This window comes from Mustela nigripes, chromosome 12 (assembly GCF_022355385.1).
Source record: "Mustela nigripes isolate SB6536 chromosome 12, MUSNIG.SB6536, whole genome shotgun sequence".
In the NCBI taxonomy this organism is placed as follows: Eukaryota; Metazoa; Chordata; class Mammalia; order Carnivora; family Mustelidae; genus Mustela; species Mustela nigripes.
In genome coordinates this window covers 147,533,207-147,554,451 of record NC_081568.1, presented here as the reverse complement: position 1 = coordinate 147,554,451, position 21,245 = coordinate 147,533,207, and the positions used below count along the sequence as shown (strand labels likewise).

The window sequence follows — 21,245 nt, the reverse complement described above, 5'->3', positions numbered from 1 at the left end:
CCCGGGACTCTGCAGGCTCCGAAAGAGTGGATAGGACACATGGACCAGCTGGGCAGTCCTGAGCGCCGGGGCGCTGGGGGGCCCAGCCATCTCACCAGGCTGTGTCCCCTGCAGGCCAAGCACTTGGCAAGTCAGTACTGGGGGGGCAGCCGGCCCACTGCTGTGCGTCGGGACCCCAGCCTGCCCTACCTGGAGCAGTACCGCATTGACGCCAGCCAGTTCCGGGAGCTCTTCACCAGCCTGACGCCCTGGGCCTGTGGCGCCCACACGCCAGTCTTGGCAGGGCGCATGTTCCGGCTCCTAGATGAAAACAGGGACTCTCTGATCAACTTCAAGGAGTTTGTGATGGGGATGAGTGAGTAGCTCCAGGGCCCTGCCCCCAGAAGCCTCCAGATGCCAGCCCCACCAGTTCTCCCGCTGCAGCAGCAGCCTTGATATGGAAATTGCAGCTTTCCCACTGGGGACATTGAGGGCGTCCAGTGGGGTCCTCCCCACCACTTCCCCTCCCTTGGGCCATAGCTGCTTGGGATGGGTCTGCCAGCTCTGAGAAGCAAAGCTCGGGGCAAGTGGGGGGCCTGGGGCTCCCTCCAGAGAGCTCTCCAGGAGAGAGGCTGGAAGGAGGGATGTACCAGAACCCACTCAAAGGGAAGGGGCTCCAGTGGGGACTGGCTGGGGGGCTTTGGTGCCCTGTTGTTGGCAGGCCTCCTCACTGGCTTCCCTTTGCAGGTGGGATGTACCATGGGGACCTGACCGACAAGCTCAAGGCCCTCTACAAGCTGCACCTGCCCCCAGGTGAGGGCCTCCTCACCAGTCAGGACCTCTCATGCATGGGGTGGCGACCCTGCTGTGTAGCCTATAGCAGGAGCTGCTGTCCCTGGGCTCTCTGCACTGTGCCTGAGCTTCCCAGGGTCACCAGCAGGCCACAGGGGGAGAAGGATGATAGGCAGCAAGTTCTCAGGCCGAATCCCATAGTCTGCTGGTTCCCACTGCATGGCCCGGCTCACCCTGCCCAGCACGGAGAGTTCTCCAAGATGAGGTTCCTTGTTTCCACCGGGAAACGAAGACTCAGGCTGGGGTGAATTCCAGCCCAGGGGTGGAGCCGCCAGGTCCCTGCCGCTGCTCACCAGCTGCCACAGGGCTGCGTGGAGCTGGTGGCACAGTGGTGTTCAGAACACAGTGCTGCATTCGCCCCCGAGGCTGTCACTTCATCGGCCCAGAATGTGGTTCTAGCGCTGCCTGGGGGTTGGTTCTGGGTGGCCAGAGCTGGAAGCTGCAGGCCTGGACCTAGGTGTTCTCACCTGTGGCTGGTTTTTGCCTGTAATTCAACACGAACAGTGGCCTCAGGCATGCCTCCAGGGAAGGTTGGTGCCAGCCACCTCTGACCCTGTGGAGGGAAAGGCCTGGGCTGGGTAGACCCCACTGGGCCAGGCTCCTCTGGGTGAGGGCACGTGGGACCATCTTCGCCCACTCCCAAGCTACCTGTGTCTGCCCTGCTCCATCCAGGGCTCCCAGAGCCCACACCCTGCCACCTCCCCCCAGTGCCACCTGCTCAACCCCTGTCATTGCATTCCTGTCTGCACAGGAGGTGGGGAGAACGAGTCCCCCCCCCCCCCCACACACACACAGAACCATGTGGCTCCCAAACCCTGGGGACCACATCATCACCCAGAACGTACCAGTGGGGAACGATGCGCAAGATGCGTAGAGTAAGAAGAGCAAGTCCCTTGCATGTGGCTGGTCCCCATGCAGCTGCCCACAGGGGCCTGGTCCCCTCAGGACGCTCTGCACCACACCCGCAGAGCGGGAGGGAGGCTGGCTGTTGGCGGGACTCCCGGCTACGAATGACGGGTTATTCAGATGAGCCATGTGTAATGTTCTCAGACACAACATGGAAGTCAAGAAAGGAGCAATACCCAAGATCTTGTTACCGCTCTGCCCATACCATATCTTGGGGCCCTGTGGTGGCGCACCTCACTGTGCTCTCACTCCCCTTTCTCTCTGAGCACAGCCCTGAGCCCGGAGGAGGCTGAGTCAGCCCTGGAAGCTACCCACTACTTCACGGAAGACAGCTCCTCAGAAGGTGAGTGCCACTGGCCCCAGTGATGAGGGGGGAGCTTCCGGCCTTGCTGTGGGGCAGTCGTGCTGTGGGACCTGCACAGGTGCGGCCCTCGGTGGGATTGGGGAGCCACGGGTGACGGCAACGGCCTCTCTCTGGGAGGGCCCCCGGGGTGGTCTCACTCCTGTTTCTCTTGTCTGTCTCTGCCTTCCTGGACCTTGGTCTCTCCCTCCCTCTCTCCTCTACTCCTCCGCTCTCCCTTCCAGCATCTCCTCTGGCCTCAGATCTGGACCTTTTCCTGCCCTGGGAGGCTCAAGGTCAGTCCCTGGGGGCCAGGGGCACCTGCTTTGTGCTGGGCTGTGTCTGCCTAACACCCCCACCCCCCACCACACATGGTCGGGAGGCCTGGACACGCTTGGTCCCTCCTTGGTCCAGGGATGCCTCCTGTGAGAATGAGGTCTGAGGAGGACCCAGGACCAAGCTGCAGCATACTAGGGAGGAGGGAGGTGGCCTCTGTGCTAGTCGAGGGGCATAGCAAGTGAGGGCATACGGCACAGTACTAGGCATCAGCTCCCCAGTCGCACGAGAACAGCATTCTATCGTCAGGCTCAAGGGAGAAAGTCCAAACGCCATCATGGCAACAGTGGGAAACGGACAGGCAGCAGGGGAGGAGGGCGGTGGAAAACGTTCTCATGGCCTACACAGCTCTTCTGTTAAGGAGAGAGAGATTTGTGGGGTGCCTTTTTGAAGGTGTTCCCTGCTACACGTAAAGCCCATTGAGAGCGTCATATCCAGGGTGATGGGGCGTTCCGGGCCTGGGGTTCACTGGCCAAAACCCCAGCCTGTCAGTTCTCATGGTAGATATTGCCCAGCAAGGATGACACAGAGCCAAGAGAGAGATGAAACACAGTGCATATCAGGATACCCATGAACTTGAGGAAGCCTGAGGACCTTGATTTCAGGTACACAAAGCAAAGAAGCAGATGGGTCTTCTGTTACCATGAGAATCTAGGAAAATCACAGGCACTTCTGGCCTTTCCCAGGGGCTTCTAGTTAAGGCCGGGGCCTGGGGGTAAAGAGCCCTATCCTCAGACCCCACGCAGCCCCAGGCAGTGGGTCTCCACTCCACAGTGAGAAAGAAGCCTGAGCCCAGAGGCTTTCTGCTGCTAACTGCGCTGGGAGGCTGCCACCCACTGAGGGACCCCTGGTGGCCTTGCCACCCCCAGGTCTGGGAGAGCTGGGCCGCCAGCTCCTCCCCACATTCATGGGCCTCATAGCAGACAGTGTGGGCCAACTCCAGCAAATGTGTCACTTTGAGAAACAGGGTGCCCAGGATGGAATTCCTATACATAAAACTCCTCTCATCAGTCAGTGTGCTGGTTGGTGGAGGGTTGAACTGATGATCAGGACCGCTCTTAGTTTGACCCTTTTCAGCAGACACTACAGAAATTAGTTCTTGGGCTTTTCTCCCCGCCGTCTGAGACTCGTGTTCCTTGGCAGAGAGGAAGGCGGGCCTGGTGTCGGTCCCTGTGAGCAGGTGAAGAGCGTGAGTGGGCGCTGGGCCCACTGCTCCTGCAGGAGGCCAGAGCGGGCTGCTCGCGGGCCTCCTTGGTTTGTGATTGCAAACAGGAGTGTTCCCTGTGTGCTTTCTCTTTTCTGGTCGTCCAGAGACTCTACGGCAGGAAGAGCAAGAAAGAGGCGGAAATGAAGACAGCCAAGAAAAAAGAGGAGGTAGAGGCAGGCCGTTTTTCGCGGTGCTGATCCAGATCCCAGGACCCTGGGGCTGGGCTGTCCTCCCTGTGGGTGGGACCTCCCCCCAGAGAAGCCTGCTGCGGGTGGAAGCCACTCTCATCAGTCCCAGGCCTGAATCTCTCGTGGCTGCCACCCCCCGCGCCCATCACCACCTCCTTTCAGGGCAGCTGCTTTCTTTCAGGACCTCTCTACGTATCCAGTCTCCCTCCTTCTCCTGCCAGCCTCTCCCCACCCTTCACATCCCTCCTTCGCCATGTTGGGGGAGACAGGGTGGGGCCATCTTCATCAGCTCAGGCCTTACTTTAGCATAAGAACTCGGGGAAGACATCGGGTGTTCTGGAGTGTTCTTTCCAACACCACCTCCCCAAAAACCAGGGTGTTTTGTAAAAGGGCCCAGGTAACCCCGTGCCAGACAACACCGAAACCCACTCACTACCTGCTACTGGCTCCCAGCTCTTTCTCTAATTTGACAGATTTTTTCTCCCAACTCACAGAGGAGAAGGGGACCAGCCCTCCCGACTATCGGCACTACCTTCGCTTGTGGGCCAAAGAGAAGGAGGTTCAGAAGGAGACAATTAAGGATCTCCCCAAAATGAACCAGGTAGGCCCACTGAGAGACCACAACAGACACTTTCGAGGCTGGGTTCCCCCTAGCCCAGCAGTTCCCCTCCCTCCCTCCCAACACTCCCTGGAGGGCGGAAGTTCTCTTGCCTACCTGCTGTACCTGCCAGTCAGACAGCCATCAGGGAGGATTCCAGAAGGACAGGGGCCAGTTCTTTGGGGCTTTATCCTGGATGGTGTCTCGTGGCAATGATCCATTCACATTTCATCAGTATCTACACACCAGAGAAGCAGTAGGGAAGGTTAACCTCTGACACACAGAGACCCACACAACCCCTTTTATAAGACAGCCTCACAGTGCCCCTGTTCCTCCCAGGTTCCTCCTCAGTGCCATGCCCACCCAGGCCATCTCTGCCCATGGCCCCTTTTTCAGTTGCTGGCCTCTGGGTCGGGAGCCCAGCATCTGGCTAAGGGTCTCAGAGCCGGGGCCACAGCCCGACCACAGCCCTGCCCTGCCCAGAGGGGCCCCCTGCAGTCTGGGCACTCTCTTACCTGTGTCCCGAAGAGTGGGGTTCCCTGTGGAGCAAGGCAGGAGGCCTGAGTGTGTAGTGTCAGACCTCTGCACCCCCTCACCCGACCCAGGCTTTGCTTGCTTTGTCCTCACCCTCCATCCTGGTCATAGATACAAAAAACTCAAAGTGATTGCAAAACACACTGAAGAAGTCCTTGTAGCCGCTGAATCTGGAAGGTCCTGATAGAAATTGGCCTGGCTCTGCCCGCAGCATCGCTATAGGGATAGGGAGAGGCTTTCAGTCACCCTTCATGCTGAAAGAAAGGCAACTGAGAGAAAACGCTCTTCTAAGGCTCTGATACTAGTCAAGGCACTTTCCCTCTCTGCACTGCCATGTCCCAGTCTGTGAAAAGGGCACAAGGCACAGGTCTTGGAGACCATGAACAGGACAGCGCAGCGCTGGCATTCTGGCCAATTCCAGGCCAGACTAACCCATCTTTCACCATCTCCCTGTCCTTCCTCTGTGTCTCCCCGGCAAAGGAACAGTTCATTGAGCTGTGCAAGACGCTGTACAATATGTTCAGTGAGGACCCCATGGAGCAGGCCCTGTACCACGCCATCGCCACCGTGGCCAGCCTACTGCTCCGCATCGGCGAGGTGGGGAAGAAGTTTTCCGCCCCACCAGGCAGGAAGCCCAGGGCTGGTGCCGCTGAGGAAGACGAGCCACCAGCCCCTGACCCCACACAGGACCCAGCCCTGGAGCTTCAGCCTCCAGCTGCAGGAGACCCCCAGGCCAAAGCCGGTGGGGACACCCACCTCGGGAAGGCTCCCCAGGAGACCCAGGTGGTGGGTGACGCGGGTAGTGGTGAGGGCCGGGGCTCCCCGTCCCAGCTGCTGTCCGACGACGAAACCAAAGACGACATGTCCATGTCCTCGTACTCGGTGGTCAGCACCGGCTCCCTGCAGTGTGAGGACCTTGCCGATGACACGGTGCTGGTGGGCGCGGAGGCCCGTGGCCCCCCAGCCCCCACCCGTGGCGGGGGCACTGTCGACACAGACTGGTGCATCTCCTTCGAGCAGATCTTGGCCTCCATCCTGACAGAGTCCGTCCTGGTGAACTTCTTTGAGAAGAGGGTGGACATTGGACTCAAGATCAAGGACCAAAAGAAGGTGGAGAGACAGTTCAGCACCTCCAGTGACCTCGAACAGTCTGGAGTTTCAGGCTGACAGGGACCTGGTCTGTCTCTCCTCCCCACCCCCTCCTCCCTCCTGTTCTGTTTGCTCTCTCAGGACACACCTCTCCTGTTCTCCCTGGATGCAGTGAGCTGTAAATGGAAAAAAAGGCAGAGTAGCCACAGTAGGGCCCAGACAGAGGCTCCCAGCCTCTTCTTCCTGCCTGCCTGGCGGGACCTGCCTTGGTCCCTGTGTCATCGTGTCAGAGGCTGCCCATCCTGGCCTGCTTGCCCAGTGCCTCTGTGCCCCATTCTGTAGCCAGACCACACTGCACTTTCCACACTTGGGGTGAGGGGGTGGGGGTCCTGGTGCTCTCTAAGAGCCTGGAGCCTGAGCCCCTGGCTCAGCCCCTGGGGTGCACCAGAGCGGACCATGAGAGCATTACTATATCCTCTCTCAGCTCGTCAGCCTTACCGTTTACCTTACAAGCACATCCCTCAGGTCCTGCTAGATTTCCTTGTATTCATTTCGGTTGGCAGAAAATCACACTGTGCGCAATGCCTTAATAAACCCCCAAAAGAACTCAATACCACACTGTGTACAGAGCCTTCATGTGGCCTCAGCTACTGCTTGGCTTCTGGCTTCCTCCCAGGTGGGGGCCCAGGACATGTTCCAGGGGTTCTAGCCACTCAGACCCCCACAGGGGTGGGGCTTCAGGGCCCCCAGGGAGAAGGACAACACAGAAGGTGCTGCTCCAGGCCCAGAAGAGCTCAAGCTGACGTCTGCCAACAGGGGAGGTCCCAAGCTCCACAGGTACAAACAGCCTGGGCCGAGTGTGCAGGTGTGGGCTTGGGCCTGGACTTGGGCTGTAGCAAGCACTTGGGTTCAGTAAGGTGTTGTGGTGCCACAGGTGACAGACTGAGCCAAGAGCACCCCCTAGCTTTGCAGCAAAAGCTGATCTTCAGTGTCTAACGTTCAGCCCCCCATCCCCACCACATGGGACAGCTCTTCTACCAAAAGATACATCTGAGGGACACCTTGGTGGCTTAGTTGGTTAAGCGTCTGCCTTCAGCTCAGGTCATGGTCCCAGGGTCTTGGAATAGAGCCCGGCATCGGGCTCCCTGCTCAGCCTGGAGCCTGCTTCTCCCTTTACCTGCAGCTTCCTCTGCTGGCTCACTCTCTCTGACAAGTAAATAAAACCTTAAAAAATATATATACAGATCTGAGGCTGGGAGGCTTTTTCCTCTGTTTTTGTTGTTTTGTAAGTAGGCTCCGTGCCCAGCCTGGAGCCCAGTGTGGGGTTTGAACTCCCGACCCTGAAATCAAGAACCTAGCTCAACTCGAGTAGATTACTTTACCAAGTGAGCCACCCAGGCACCTCTGTTTTTGTTTTTGAATTTAATAGCTTTATTGAGGCATAATTTACATGTCATAAAATTCACTTATTTTGAGTTATAATTCAATGATTTTGAGTAAATTTATAGTGTGACTATCACCACCATGCAATTTTAGAATACTTCCATCACCTGAGACATACCCTCCTACCCATGTGCAGCAAATCCCTGTTTCTACCCCCAGCCCTAAGCAACTGCTAATCTACTTTCTATCTTTAGATTTTATGGCTGGTTGTTTAAATAACAGTCTCCATGATTTTACCTTGTTCACAGCTGCTGGGTCTCATCTCAGTAAACGCAGCAAAACAACAGCAAGGAAACTGAATAACTTGGCTTTCTTAACAACAACAAAAAATGTCAATCAATGTAACTTCCTTTCTAGTATTTACACAAACTGACTACATGCTTTGCCATAAAGTAATTTCAAAGGGCTCAAACCAGAAAGACCATATTCTTGGCCATAATGAAATTAAGTAAAGATAAACATAAAAATTCTACAAAGTTGGCAGTTTTAAGTCTTAAATTGTAATCAAGTAGATTTAAATAATGTGAAATTTGGATATGTATTTTATATATCATGTGGAAGTCTAAATGTAAGAATATCCCAAAGAAACTGAAGAATATAAAACAGGAATCTAGCCTTTCATATGATAAATGAAATAAAAATGTACAATAGTACTTTCATCTATTAATCATTCAACCTCCAATGACATTCAAAATGACAACTAGAACAGTAACACTGAAAAATAGATGGGTAATACAAGTAAAGCTTTAAAAATATTTTCCTTCTGTAAGTGAATGTAATTATATTTTAAAACTGCTTACCAGCTGATGTTGTACCAAACCACGTCAATTTTATAATTCCCAAGAAAACTATATGAAGTTTTAAAATTTACATATTTGTTGTGAAAGGAAAAGTAGAAAAATGATTTTTCCTAGTATTTGAGATTACTCAGTACTTTTTTTAAAAGATTGTATTATTTATTTGACAGAGAGGGATCACAAGTAGGCAGAGAGGGAGAAGCAGTCTCCCCACTGAGCAAAGAGCCCCATGCGGGGCTCAGTCCCTGGACCCCAAGATCGTGACCTGAGCCAAAGGCAGAGGCTTAATCCACTGAGCCACCCAGGCACCCCTACTCCGAAGTTTTAAGATTTTATTTATTTATCAATGAGAGAGAAATGCAGAGGGAGAAGCAGGCTCCCTACAGAGCTGGGAGCCCAACTGGGGGACTCATTCCCAGGATCCTGGGATCATGACCCCGACACTTAACTGACTGAGCCACCCAGGCACCCAAAGATTACTCAGTATTTTTGTGTTTATTTTTTTATCTTTCTCAAACCTGAACCCATACTGCATATAAAAATAACAAGATTTTAGAGAGAGTGCACGTGCCTGGGTGTGGGGGCAGAGGGAACAGGAGAAATCTCAAACAGGAGAGGAAGAATCTCAAGCAGACGCTGTGCTCACTGGATCTCACAGTTCCGGAGATTGTGACCAGAGCCGAAATCAAGTCATACGCTGCACTGCTTTGCCAACTGAGCCATCAAGGTGTCCCATGAAATTGTTCTGCTCTTTTCATTAAGCATAGAACACTCTTTTCAGCTGCCTTCTGCTTTTAGCCACAATAACTCAAACAGGTGGGAATAAACAAAAACCACCCAAATGAGAACAGGAACTGTGTATCTAGAGCTTTCTAGAAAAGGAGCCATCCATCATCTCTTGCATTTGGCACAGACTCAAGGTAGAGGAGTGGGAAAGCCTTAAGCATGAAAACAGGGAAGGCTTCGGGGGGTGTGCTGATTAGAGGCTGTTGGCCTGAAAGGGGAAGCTGGCTAACTGGAAGAATTTCTTCTGTGTTGGTGTGATGAGCGTAATTGGCTTTCTCTGGTTGGTCCTGAGATGAAGACGGAAGTGCAAAATATAAGGAAATTGGCCCTTATTGATCGAGCCCTGTCTGTCCTAGAGGTTGTAGGTTGGCTTGGAGGGTTGGGGGTTGGTTTTCATGTGTGGTCTGGTCACAGTCTGTTTGTAAATCCAGCCTCTTAAACATTTTTTTAAAGATTTTATCTATTAAAAAAAAAAAACAAAAACAAAAAAAGGGACGCCTGGGTGGCTCAGTTGGTTAAGCAGCTGCCTTCGGCTCAGGTCATGATCCCAGCGTCCTGGGATCGAGTCCCACATCAGGCTCCTTGCTCGGCGGGGAGCCTGCTTCTCCCTCTGCCTGCCTTTCTGTCTGCCTGTGCTTGCTCTCTCCCCCTCTCTCTCTCTGATAAATAAATAAAATCTTTAAAAAAAAAAAAAAGATTTTATCTATTTATTTGAGAGATCTCAAAAAAGTGAGTATGGGGGGGCGTGGCAAAAGGAGGGGAACGCTGGATTGCAGGACCTCAGGATCATGACCTGACCAGGAGGATGTGTAACCGACTGAACCACCCAGGCACTCCTCAAACAATTTTTTTAACCTAATTTGTTTTTGTTTTTTTCCCCTAATATATGCTACTGTGCAAAATTTGGAAAATATAAACAACTTTAAATCTTCTATAACAGTAACCCCCTCCCCACCCCTGGAAATAAATAATGCCTGGTTTTACCTAATTGTAATTATGTACTGTCTGTAACTTATTTGCTTCCCATCAATACACATGCAGCATCTGCACCGGGAAACTCAGATTGTCTGTAACGGACCTGCACGATGGTCCGTTTAGCACGTCTACTTCCATTTTCCTGTTCTACGTCAGTGAACACTAGTACATAAATAATAAATCTGGGTGAGTCAGATTGTTTTCTTAGAGCAGGAGTAACTGCCAGATGGTTTTCCATTTCACCCTTCTACCAGGATCCTTTAAGAAGGGTTCCTCCCACCAGACCCTTGTCAGGGTGTGGTGATGGAACGTCTCAGCGGGCTGCCGGGCTGGGACAGAAGGGGTCCCGCCCCTCCAACCTTTTAGGGGCTCGCGGCGGGGCTTTCCCGGGGGGCTGGTTTCGTCCACAGCAGCTTCCCGTCTCCGGAAAGCGTGGGGCTCATGAGCCACCCTCCCGGGATCCTCGGTTCCGCAGCCCTCGGGCTTGGGCTCAAAGGTTACCAAAGGCCGCCTCCGCCCAAAGGTCCTTCGAATTCCAACCCCGATCCCCAGGGTTTGGGCCGCGGCGGGGAGCAGCCCACCCACTCCCGGTCGGCGACTAGAAGCCGCAGCGGGAACGGCGCCGTTAGAAGCCGGACCCGGAGCCGCGCTGGAGGCCCGGCCTTTGCAACTTCAATCTTCCCAGCAAGCCCCGGCGAAGACGCGGGCTTAGAGAGAGACGGGAGCAGGCCTGCTCCAGGCAGCAAGTCGGTGGTGACCCGGCTGACCCAAACCCCTTGCGATGCCCAACGGCCTCGCCCGGGGAGTCACAGGGACCCCGGCCGACCGCCGAGACGATCGGCGGGCTAGAGAAGCCCGAACGCGTGGAGGGGAGCTAGGCGGTGCAGGGGCGGGCCGAAGCGCAGAGCGCACGCGCACGCGCAGCGCGCCGGCGTCTAAAGGACCCCAAACGCGCGCGGAAGACGAAGCCGGAACCGACAGGAGTGTAGGGCGCATGCGTAGCGGCGACGGCGTCCCCAATGGTGCCCCCACAGCGGGTTCGGGTGCTGCGGTGCTGCCGCTGTCGCCTCTTCCAGGCGCACCAGGTGGGGCGGGCACCGGCCTCCCCCTCCTCCGGGTGCGGGGAGGGCGGGCAGGACTTGGCGGGGTCGCGGGGGGCCGGGCCTTCTTTGTGTTCCTCGCGGCCGCCGGGCGCGGGCGCAGTCTCGCGTGGTTGCTTGGGTCTCCCGGACGCCCGGACTCGTGACGGTGACTGGCCCTGAGGACTGGGTTTTGCTGTCCCGCCAGAACGTCGTTCCGGGCTTTTTTTTTTTTTTTTTTTTAAGTTTCCGGCGTGGAAACCGGAGATAATGGTTTCTGCGGAGGCGGTCTCGTGGCTTCTTGCGGATAGTTGGGGAAAGCAGGTGGAGGATAGCCCCTCCCGCAGTGGCTCGCTCTAAATTTCACTAGGAGAGGGATGACAGCTTTTGAGACTGAGACACGACTGGGCGTGCCTTGCCTGGGCGTGCCTTGCCGTCCAGCCCTTAGTTCCGTGGTGTCTCCCTCCCGGTGATGAGGGGTTGTTCCCCAGACGATGAACAACCCTCGCATGGAGCGTTTTAAACAGGATACTCGGTATTTCCAAAACGTACTGCTTCCTTGACTGTCAAGACGCAGGAGAAGGAATGTCACTTAACCTGTTTTCTCCTGGATTGCATTTCATCTTCCTGCTCGCTGTCAACTGATACTGCCGTCCAGCATTCCTACTTCTTGACAGTTCTCACTTCCCCCTGCTTACCTGCTCGTCTGCTGTGTCCTGGAAAAGGACAACATCAAACTCACTCAAAATGAGTATTTAAAAGTCAGATGCTCAGTATGCACCTGTAAGCTTGCTAAGACCCCCCCAAGGGCTACCGGGGGGCTCAGAAACTGTTTTTACTTTTTTGCACTGTGCTTTAGGAGTTGAGATTCAATGGAAATCGTTTCCATTTTTCAGTTATTACACATATGTAGTGCACATTCTCACGGTTATTTTCAGCTATGAGAAATTATTTGAAACTAAAGCGAGAAAAGAGTTAAGGGTAATTGCAGATGGGACCATTTCACACATCCCATTTAATTTCAGCACCCTCTGGATTAGGATCATTCTGGTTTCACAGGAGAATACAGAAATCCAGAGAAGTCAAGGTGTCTAATAAATGGCAGATCTAGGGCTGTCTGAGTGCAAAGATCTTGTTACCCCATACTGTCTCTCTCCAGACTCCACACCCCTAGAGCTAGCCACTTGTGTGTCCTTCCAGACCTTTTTTTTTTTTTTTAAGTGTATTTCTTACCTCCAGATGTACCCATAGAAAGGTATTTTTATGGTGTTTGAAGATAGGTGCTAGAGAATCAGAAGTGCTGAATTGGCGGATATGCCCACAAAAATTTGTAGTAGGTGCTTTAGATGCTGCTGTCCTCCTTAGAATCCTTTTGGGTACTTCCCCAAGAAGACTGATTGTATTAGGATCATACTCCTATTAATTTTCATAAATCAACCCAGGCATCTTGATGTTAAGCATGCAGCTTCATTCCTTTTTTTTTTTTTTTTTTTAAGATTTTATTTATTTATTTGACAGAGATCACAAGCAGGCAGAGAGGCAGGCAAAGAGGAAGGGAAGCAGGCCCCCTGCCGAGCAGAGAGCCCGATGTGGGACTCGATCCCAGGACCCTGAGATCACGACCCGAGCCAAAGGTAGTGGCTTAACCCACTGAGCCATCCAGGCGCCCCTCATTCCATTCTTTTAAAGCAACTTTGTGTCCCTTGATAACACTCTTTCTTGCTATTATAAATGGACTTTCCCATTACCTTTTCTAAGTAGGTATTCACTTACATAAAGGCTCTATTAACTTTGTATTCAGCCCGACTCTATTAAATTGTCTTACTGTTTTTAGTAGTTTTTCACTTGATTTTCTTGAGTTTTCAGGTAGAAAAATCATATCTGGGGCACCTGGGTGGCCCAGTGGTTTAAGCGTCTGTCTTCAGCTCAGGTCATGATCTCAGGGTCCTAGGATCGAATTCCACATCAGGCTCTCTGCTCAGCGGGGAGCCTGCTTCTCCCTCCCTCTCTGCCTGCCTCTCTGCCTACTTGTGATCTCTCTCTGTCAAATAAATAAATAAAATATTTTTTAAAAATCATATCTATAGGGCGCCTGGGTGGCTCAGTGGGTTAAGCCGCTGCCTTCGGCTCAGGTCATGATCTCAGGGTCCTGGGATCGAGTCCCGCATCGGGCTCTCTGCTCCGCAGGGAGCCTGCTTCCCTCTCTCTCTCTCTCTGCCTGCCTCTCCATCTACTTGTGATTTCTCTCTGTCAAATACATAAATAAAATCTTTTAAAAAAAATCATGTCTATAACGATAATTTTTTCTTCCTCTCTGGTTTTCATACCTCATTACTTTTTCTTTCCCAATTCCATTAGCAGGAAAATAACAGCAGTTGAATAGTAATGGGGATTTTTGGCCTGTTCTTGATTTTCATGGGAGTGTTGATAGTGATTTTCCAGTTTTAGAGCTGAATGTAAGGTGTTTTTTCATGTTAAGAGAGAACCCATCTAATTAACCTTTTCAAGAATTGAAATTAAAGGTTGTGGAAGTAGTAGAGATCTACTTGACTTTGTTGCATATGGACAGCCAGTTTTTCCAGCACCATTTATTAAATAGTCTGTTTTTTCCTCATTTCTAAAATGCCACCTTTATAATATAGTAGCTTTTAGTAGCTTTTTTTTTTTTTTTTTGCATATATGGTGATTTGTTTTTAGGCTTCTATTCTTCATTGATCTTTAAAAATCATTATGGTTCAGCTCCACCTGTTTTAAATAATCATCTAAGCCAAATTTCTTTAATTTCATTGTAGGAGAAAAAGGGTCTGAAGTGGACATGCAAAGCTTGTGGAGAAAAGCAGTCATTTTTGCGGGTGAGTCTTGAGAAACTGGGGTTCTAACAGCCATGCCAGAAAGCCATGCCAGAAACACTACAGAAGCATGTTACTGTGGAGCCCCAGGATTCCAGTATTGGGACCAAGTTCCCTAGACCTAGAACGTTCGCCCCGTGGGTTCCTGTTCCTTCAGGAAGTGAACTGGATGGAGCAGTGGCTGGAAAGTTCCCTTCATTGTTTATTCAGTTAGCAAGTATTTACTGAGCACCCTCTGTGTGCAGGCACAGGAGAAATAAGGGAAGGCCAAACTTTGTCGTTCTTGCCCTCACAGATCTGCTCACGTGGAAGAGAATCTGATGCACACACACAGGTCATTTAAAACTAGACTGAGGAGCGCCTGGGTGGCTCAGTAGGTTAAGGCATGTGCCTTCGGCTCAGGTCATGATCCCAGGGTCCTGGGATCCAGCCCCACATTGGGCTCTCTGTGAAGCAGCGAGCCTGCTTCCCTTCCTCTTTCTCTGCCTGCCTCTCTGCCTACTTGTGATCTCTCTGTCAAATAAATAAATAAAATCTTTTTAAAAATAAAAATAAATAATTAAACTAGACTGAGGAAATGCAAGGAGAAGGCAGGGCCTGTAAGGAGATGACCAGGCCATCAGACCCAGCTGGTGGGTGTGTGTCAGTGCGCACAGCGTTCGAGTGAGGTGGGCACAGTCAGGAAGTGGAGGCTGGTAGGAGACACTCGAGAGAGAGTGTATGGACTGAAGGAAGCTCGGAGTAAAATCTCTCACTGAGGCCACTTCAGTCCTTTTCAGGAGAGTTCCTGTTGCGTCACCTTATCTCTTCACTACCACCAACTGTCCTGCACCCTTTGCCTCACCGACCCCCTCGCTCACCTTCTTTGGCCCTTGGTGCCACCTCTCCCGCCTTAGCTTCTCATTCTCCTCCTCCAGCCATAAGGCTTTTCCTTTCAGACCTTGAAACAGTCCAGCGCCGCACTCTCACAGCCTTTGTGCGTGTTGCTGGGGCTTCCCCCAGCTCTTCTCGTTTTCCTGGTTTAGATATTATGTCCCGAGTGTGTTTACTTGAGTATCGTTTATCTCCTGGCAGTTCAAGCTTCGCTGGGTTTGTTTACTGATACACCCTCTCACATAGCACAGTGCCTGGCATGATAAGTGCTCGCCCAGTAAATATTTGTTGAATCAGAAAATGACCAAGCCCACAGTGATTGGCATTTAGGCTGAATTTCATTTTCATTGTTATGAACAGCTCTGCAGTGAAGCTTCCTACAAAGACCTCTTTCTTGATGAGACCAATTATTTCCTTAGGACAAATTCCTAGAAGTTAAATTGCTATTTCAAAGGATATCTTTTGACCAAGGTTCTTTTAGTTTCAAATAGAAAACAAAACAAAACACAAAAAGAACACTTCAGGATGGCTTCAGCAAAATTTAAAAAAAAAAAAAAAAAGGACTGGCCAGGTAACAGGTATCTTGGAGCTTGCAAGGGAGGAGTTTCTTCCCTGAGCCCTTAAAGGACCAGCCCCAGAAACTACAAAGCTGCAGATGACGCAGGCATCATTTTTTCTTCCCCTTGTTTCCTTGCACCCAGATTCTCCCTATATCTTCCTTCCCTGTTCCCTGCCTCCTCTCCTTCCTTTCCTCTCTCTCCCCAGATCGTTCACGGTGACATACTCCACCCACAGACCACAGACTCTCACTTCAAGCCAACTAGAGTGGCTGAGTCCCAATTAATAAACTAGAAGAAGCAATCTGATCGGCTCCGTTGACCCAGATGGCCACATCTGGTCAAGCCAACTGGGATAGTGGGAGTAGGGACGAACAGGTCATTGGTCAGCAGTATAGCTGCTGAGGCCCACCCCGAAGACCAGGAGCGGGCTCGTGAGCTAGTGACTGCTGCTTGTTTTCCATGTCAGCAAATATTTCCAAATTTTGGAAGGGAGCTCCTCTCACGCCTCTGTGCCTGTGCAGTTGAACCTGGCTTCCTGTAGACTAGGCCACAGTGACACACAGACAACAAAACCGTGGTAGCCTGACAGATAGAGTTGTCTCTCTTGCTCAATCCTGGGAGGGATTGAGAGCAACAGCATGGCCATCCTTGGTGCCGTCATGCAGGGACCCAGGCCCCCTTCATCTCAAGGTCCTCTTACTCCCCAAGGCCTGTCTCCTGCTACCTGCGGCCACCAAGGGCCAGGAACAGGAAGGAGCTACATGGGAGGCTTTGAGGGGTCAGGCTTGGAAATGGCTCACATCCCACTAGAAAGACCCTTGTCTCATGGCCACCCTTGACTGCAAGGAAGACTAGAAAACGTTGTCTAGTTTGTGCCCAGATGAGGGGAGAAGGATTTTAGCATTCGGCTGTGGTCCCTGCCATTTATGCTGGATGTCGAGTAACGTCTTGCAAAGCTTTTTCATTTCGTTCTTCAGTTCCCCTCTCCCCCTCCCACTTGAACTTGCCCCAGCTGGGCTTTTATTCCCCACAGTGCAGTAAAAGGGCTCCTGTCAAAGTCAGCGGTGCTCTCCATTTGCTAAAAACAGTAGTGAGTTCTCAGGCCTCCGGGGACTTGACCTATTGGCAGCATCTGTCACAGTTTGTCATTTCCTCCCTCTCAAATACTGTGTTCACTTGGACTTCCAGTCATCCCACTCCTGCTGTCTCTCTGGCTGGGTTTCAGTCCTCTTGGCTAGCTCTTTCTAAGCTAGCCAACTTCTCAGTTTGAGAAATGCTCTGGCTCTCAGTTTGTTGGCCTCACTCCGTGCTCTGAGAGGAGGTCATCTGACAGTTCTGGGATGTCTGTCTCGGACCCCACGCCCAGCCCTGAACCTCCCATTAAGCGCTCTACTGGTTCTCAGATAGGCATCCAGAGACCCCTTTCCAAACAGAAGGCCTCACCAGCCCCCACCCGCCTGCTCTCCCACAGTCCTCCCCCTCACATATGCGTTAGTTGTTTGAGCTTAAAACCTGGAGGGTATCATTGACTCCTCTTTTTTTTTTAAAAAAAATACTCTTTGTCCAGTTCATCAGCCGATTTTGTCAGCTCTGCTTTGCGGATACACCCAGCCTGACCACTTGCTACTCCAGTGGTGGAGCTGCACCCCTGTCGGCGATACCCCTGCCGCCTGCCCTGTTGCTGCGCACAGCCTGCCCTCAGCACTGCAGCCTCAGGTCCTGCTAAAACATGTGCAGGGCCAAGCCACTCTCCCCAGCCTTCCAGGTTAGAACAAAATCCCTGGTCCTACAGACAGGGCCAAGTGTGCCTGGTACAAAATGAGAATGGAAGGCCCCTTGTTCAAAAGCAGGGAAAAAAGCCATGAAAGGTACTAAAATAGTAAGTTTTTCCTTTCTTTCCTGGTCTCTCTTGGCTACTCAATGTTTTTAATTTACTGTGGCATGTCTTCCTAAGTTAAGAAAAACCAGTATTTTAAATTATTAGCATGAGGGATGCCTGGGTGGCTCAGCTGGTTAAGCGGCTGCCTCCGGCTCAGGTCATGATCCCAGCGTCCTGGGATCGAGTCCCGCATCGGGCTCCTTGCTCAGCTGGGAGCCTGCTTCTCCCTCTGCCTCTGCCTACCACTCTGTCTGCTTGTGCTCACTCTCGCTCCTCTCCCTCTCTGACAAATAAATAAATAAAATCTTTAAAAAAAAAAATTATTAGCATGAATTTTACCATTGGTATTGTGCAACACTGGTTTGGTTTTTTCTTAAGATCTTATTTATTTATTTGACAGAGATCACAAGTAGGCAGAGAGGCAGGCAGAGATAGAGGGAAGCAGGCTCCCTACTGAGCAGAGAGCCCAATGTGGGACTCAGTCCCAGGACCCTGGGACCATGACCTGAGCCGAAGGCAGAGGCTTAACCCACTGAGCCACCCAGGTGCCCTGCAACACGAGTTTAAAATGCAAAGAGCATTTAGCCGTGAGCCAAATAACATAAGAGTGTTTACTGTATATGCAGGATCATCCAGATTGTCCTCCTTGGGTTTTGGATCTCATACATGCCTATATATGTCACTGTTCCCAAAACAGTGGAAATGCTGCACAAAATTAATTCAGCTTTTTTCTACCTAATGATATGCACACATTCTGCCCACACTCCCCCTCATCAGCTCCCTGATATGTAAGGAAGGACTGAGAGGGAAAGGAACGAGGGTCTCCCTTTCTTGCCTTTTCCTTCAAGTGTCATCCTTTTCAGCATCAGTGATCAGCTGTCTAGGCAAGTAACCAGAATAAGAAAAGATATGACAGGGTTCCTTGGTCATCTGTGTATGTTTAAAACACTCTTGCCTTTTATCTGCATCGGAAGCAGGTTCTTGTTCTGTGGAAAGCCTGGCTTCTCAGGCTGTGGGTGCCCCCCATACTCAGGTATAGACAGCAAACACTTAGCATCTACGCTCAGACTCTCTGTGAACACTCCCACATGTTTGTTGTGAGTCCACTGGAACCCTGTGCTCTGGGGTCATTGAGCATGCTGTGTGCGAATGGTGCAGCAGAGAACCGTGGGGGTGCATAGCGTGTGTATCCCTGCTTACAGACGTGACCCATTGTCCCATGAGACTTCATTTAATGCAACACAAGTTCAAAGGTAAGATTATTAAGAATTTCAAATTTTAAAAAAATGTTTTCAAGATGGCAACAACAAAACAGGTCTTGTGCCCACAAAGCCAGCTTGGCCTGTGGTAGGGACTACACTAAAATCTCACCTCCTGCCATTTTCCCACTCAGCTGTAGCCATGTGGCTGCCTTATGGTTCCCCCAAAGTGCCAGGCCCAGGGCCCTTGCTCTCGTGTCCTTTTCATTGCTTCTGCTGAATCCTACCCCCAGGTGCCTACATGGCTCTGGCCTTCATATTTTCCTGATGTGCGCTCAGATGTCAGCCTAGTGATCTGTTCTCTGAAAACCCTATATAAAATTGTCTGCTCTGTCTCCACTCTACCCCTTTCATTGCCTTATTTTCCTGGGTAGTACTTCTCATCATCTGATGGCCACATAGTTATATGCTTATTGTCTGTCTCCTCGCACTAGAATGTACACTCCACGATGACAGTGATTTTTGTCCACTCCTGTATTGTATTGTCCTTACCTGGTCCAGGGGCCTGGCACCTAATAAGTATGCAATAAATGTTAAACAAATGATTGCTAGGTGGGGGAAAAAAGATTTATGTTCAGATTTATGTTCAGATTTATGTTCCTTTATCAGTGAATAGTAAGTATCATATTGTATGTTTATTGGTGACTTGTGTTACTTCTCTTCCAAATTTCTTGTTTATATTCAGTAACCATTTAGTGTGGGGTTTGGGGCTGAGTGTATCTTTGATATGCAGAGTTCTGAGTGCTTTAGAAGGATAGCCAGAGGGGCACCTGGGTGGCTCAGTCGATTAAGGGACTGCCTTCGGCTCAAGTCATGATCCCAGAATCCTGAGATCGAGACCTGCATTGGGCTCCCAGCTCCATGGGGAGTCTGCTTCTCCCTCTGACCTTCTCCCCTCTCATGCTCTCTTGCTCACTCTCTCTCGCTCTTCAAATAAATAAATAAAATCTTTAAAAAAAAAAAAAAAAAAAGGACAGCCAGATAGCCCAGAACTATTAGTTCCTGAGTTTAGTTTGTAAATAAACGACAAATAAATAAATTATAAAATAAATTATAAACTTTAGTTAGTTTGTAAATAAATCACTCCAGAAACAGTGGTCGGTCATCAGGATTTCCGCATGTTGCTTCTGGGCCTTGCAAAGTACAGCTTTCCACTTCCTGAGGTACATCACTAATGGATCTGTTTCTCGGCGTTCCATCCACGTTTCTTAAACTTACTATTTTTCTTGTTTTTCAGACTTACGGTGAGGGCTCCGGTGCTGACTGTAGACGCCATGTCCAAAAATTAAATCTGCTGCAGGGACAGATTTCAAAGATGGCATTCAGGTATAGTTGTTTGAGAAGGGCATGGTTATCTTGTCTTGGCCTGCATTTACCTTGAATGGTTAGTGGAAGTAGAAGATGGAGAAATCCCTTAGATTTCCATGTGATGATTAGTTCCCCTGAAGGGTCTTCCCACTGAAAATAACTAAAAATGCTAACTGTAGTATTTTGAGTACCCTGATGAAATGGCAGGGAAGTAAACGAAATATCAGAAGTCAAAAATAAAGCAAAAGCCAAAGTCCAGAGAGTAAGTGCCTGAGCTACTCTGGAGCTCCCGTTTAGATGGCTAGGAAGGGTGTGGGGGACAAAGACAAGGCCTGTGGCCTGGTCAATGTGGGAGGGTCAATAGGAGACTGCCACCTAAAGCCGAGTTCCCAAAATACTACACCCTCAGTGGATGAGAAAATGAACTAGAAATACACCCTCTCAGCAATGGGGAGCATGTTGGCCTTGGCATAGGGAAGGGAACTAACTGTCTCTCTAGGAATTTATAAAAACAAGAAAGCGGTCATGTGGCTTTTCAGCCTTTTACATGCTCTGTGTGAAAAGCCTCAAGCTGAGAATTTATTTTTAAATCGTCCAAGGAAGCAAAGGTAAATGCAGCACCTTTGGAGCATACATCTTCAACCCAGGCCTGAAAGAATTTCTGCTGATAAAGTTCCAGGAAGCATATACTCAGAATTAAAAAATCATAAACACTCAAGGAGATACGTCATCATGAGCGAAAGAGAACTGAAACAACAGAAAAGTGAGATCCACAGAGACTTCAGACTACAAATGTATATTTGATACATTTAATGAGGTAAAAGATAGGGTTGATAATATAAAAAGCAAAGGACTTCAGGCCACCTGGCTGGTTCAGTCTGTAGAGCATTCAAGTCTTGATCTCAGGGTCATGAATTCAAGCCCCACATTGGGGATAGAGTGCAAAAAAAAAAAAAAAAAAAAAGGAAGCAAAGGACTTTTAAAAATGCCCAAACAACCAAAAAGAGTTTATAGAAATGAAAAGTATAAGCATTGAGGGGCGCCTGTGTGGCTCAGTGGGTTAAAGCCTCTGCCTTCAGGTCATGATCGCAGGGCGCTGGGATCGAGCCCCATGTCGGGCTCTCTGCTCGGCAGGGAGCCTGCTTCCCCCTCTCTCTCTGCCTGCCTCTCTGCCTACTTGTGATCTCTGTCTGTCAAATAAATAAATAAAATCTTTAAAAATAAATAAATTTATTTTTTAAAAAAGTATAAGCATTGAAATTAAAAATTCAGTTGACAGGGGCGCCTGGGTGGCTCAGTGGGTTAAGCCGCTGCCTTCGGCTCAGGTCATGATCCCAGGGGCCTGGGATCGAGTCCCGCATGGGGCTCTCTGCTCAGCAGGGAGCCTGCTTCTCCTCATCTCTCTCTC

General features: G+C 50.6%; 2 protein-coding genes across 5 annotated transcripts in view; both read left to right on the top strand.

Annotated features, from left to right (window-relative positions):
- The window catches only part of TBC1D9B (TBC1 domain family member 9B), a 40,485-nt gene extending 32,360 nt beyond the window's left edge, over positions 1-8,125 (top strand). Inside the window, exons 16-22 of one of the 2 annotated variants that reach the window (XM_059416169.1) lie at positions 115-355; positions 727-792; positions 2,009-2,080; positions 2,323-2,373; positions 3,725-3,787; positions 4,303-4,409; positions 5,421-8,125. In XM_059416169.1, coding sequence (XP_059272152.1) covers positions 115-355; positions 727-792; positions 2,009-2,080; positions 2,323-2,373; positions 3,725-3,787; positions 4,303-4,409; positions 5,421-6,107 — 1,287 coding nt within the window. In that variant the 3' untranslated portion in view covers positions 6,108-8,125. The remainder of the gene's footprint in view (positions 1-114; positions 356-726; positions 793-2,008; positions 2,081-2,322; positions 2,374-3,724; positions 3,788-4,302; positions 4,410-5,420) is intronic. The other variant, XM_059416170.1, reaches the window with a different exon arrangement.
- A 2,148-nt stretch (positions 8,126-10,273) lies between these two features.
- MRNIP (MRN complex interacting protein) overlaps positions 10,274-21,245 on the top strand; it is a 26,706-nt gene continuing 15,734 nt past the window's right edge. The window contains exons 1-4 of one of the 3 annotated variants that reach the window (XM_059416175.1): positions 10,274-11,115; positions 12,628-12,743; positions 13,902-13,961; positions 19,767-19,855. In XM_059416175.1, the coding sequence (XP_059272158.1) occupies positions 10,812-11,115; positions 12,628-12,743; positions 13,902-13,961; positions 19,767-19,855 (569 nt within the window). In that variant the 5' untranslated portion in view covers positions 10,274-10,811. The remainder of the gene's footprint in view (positions 11,116-12,627; positions 12,744-13,901; positions 13,962-19,766; positions 19,856-21,245) is intronic. The other 2 variants (XM_059416172.1, XM_059416174.1) reach the window with 2 other exon arrangements.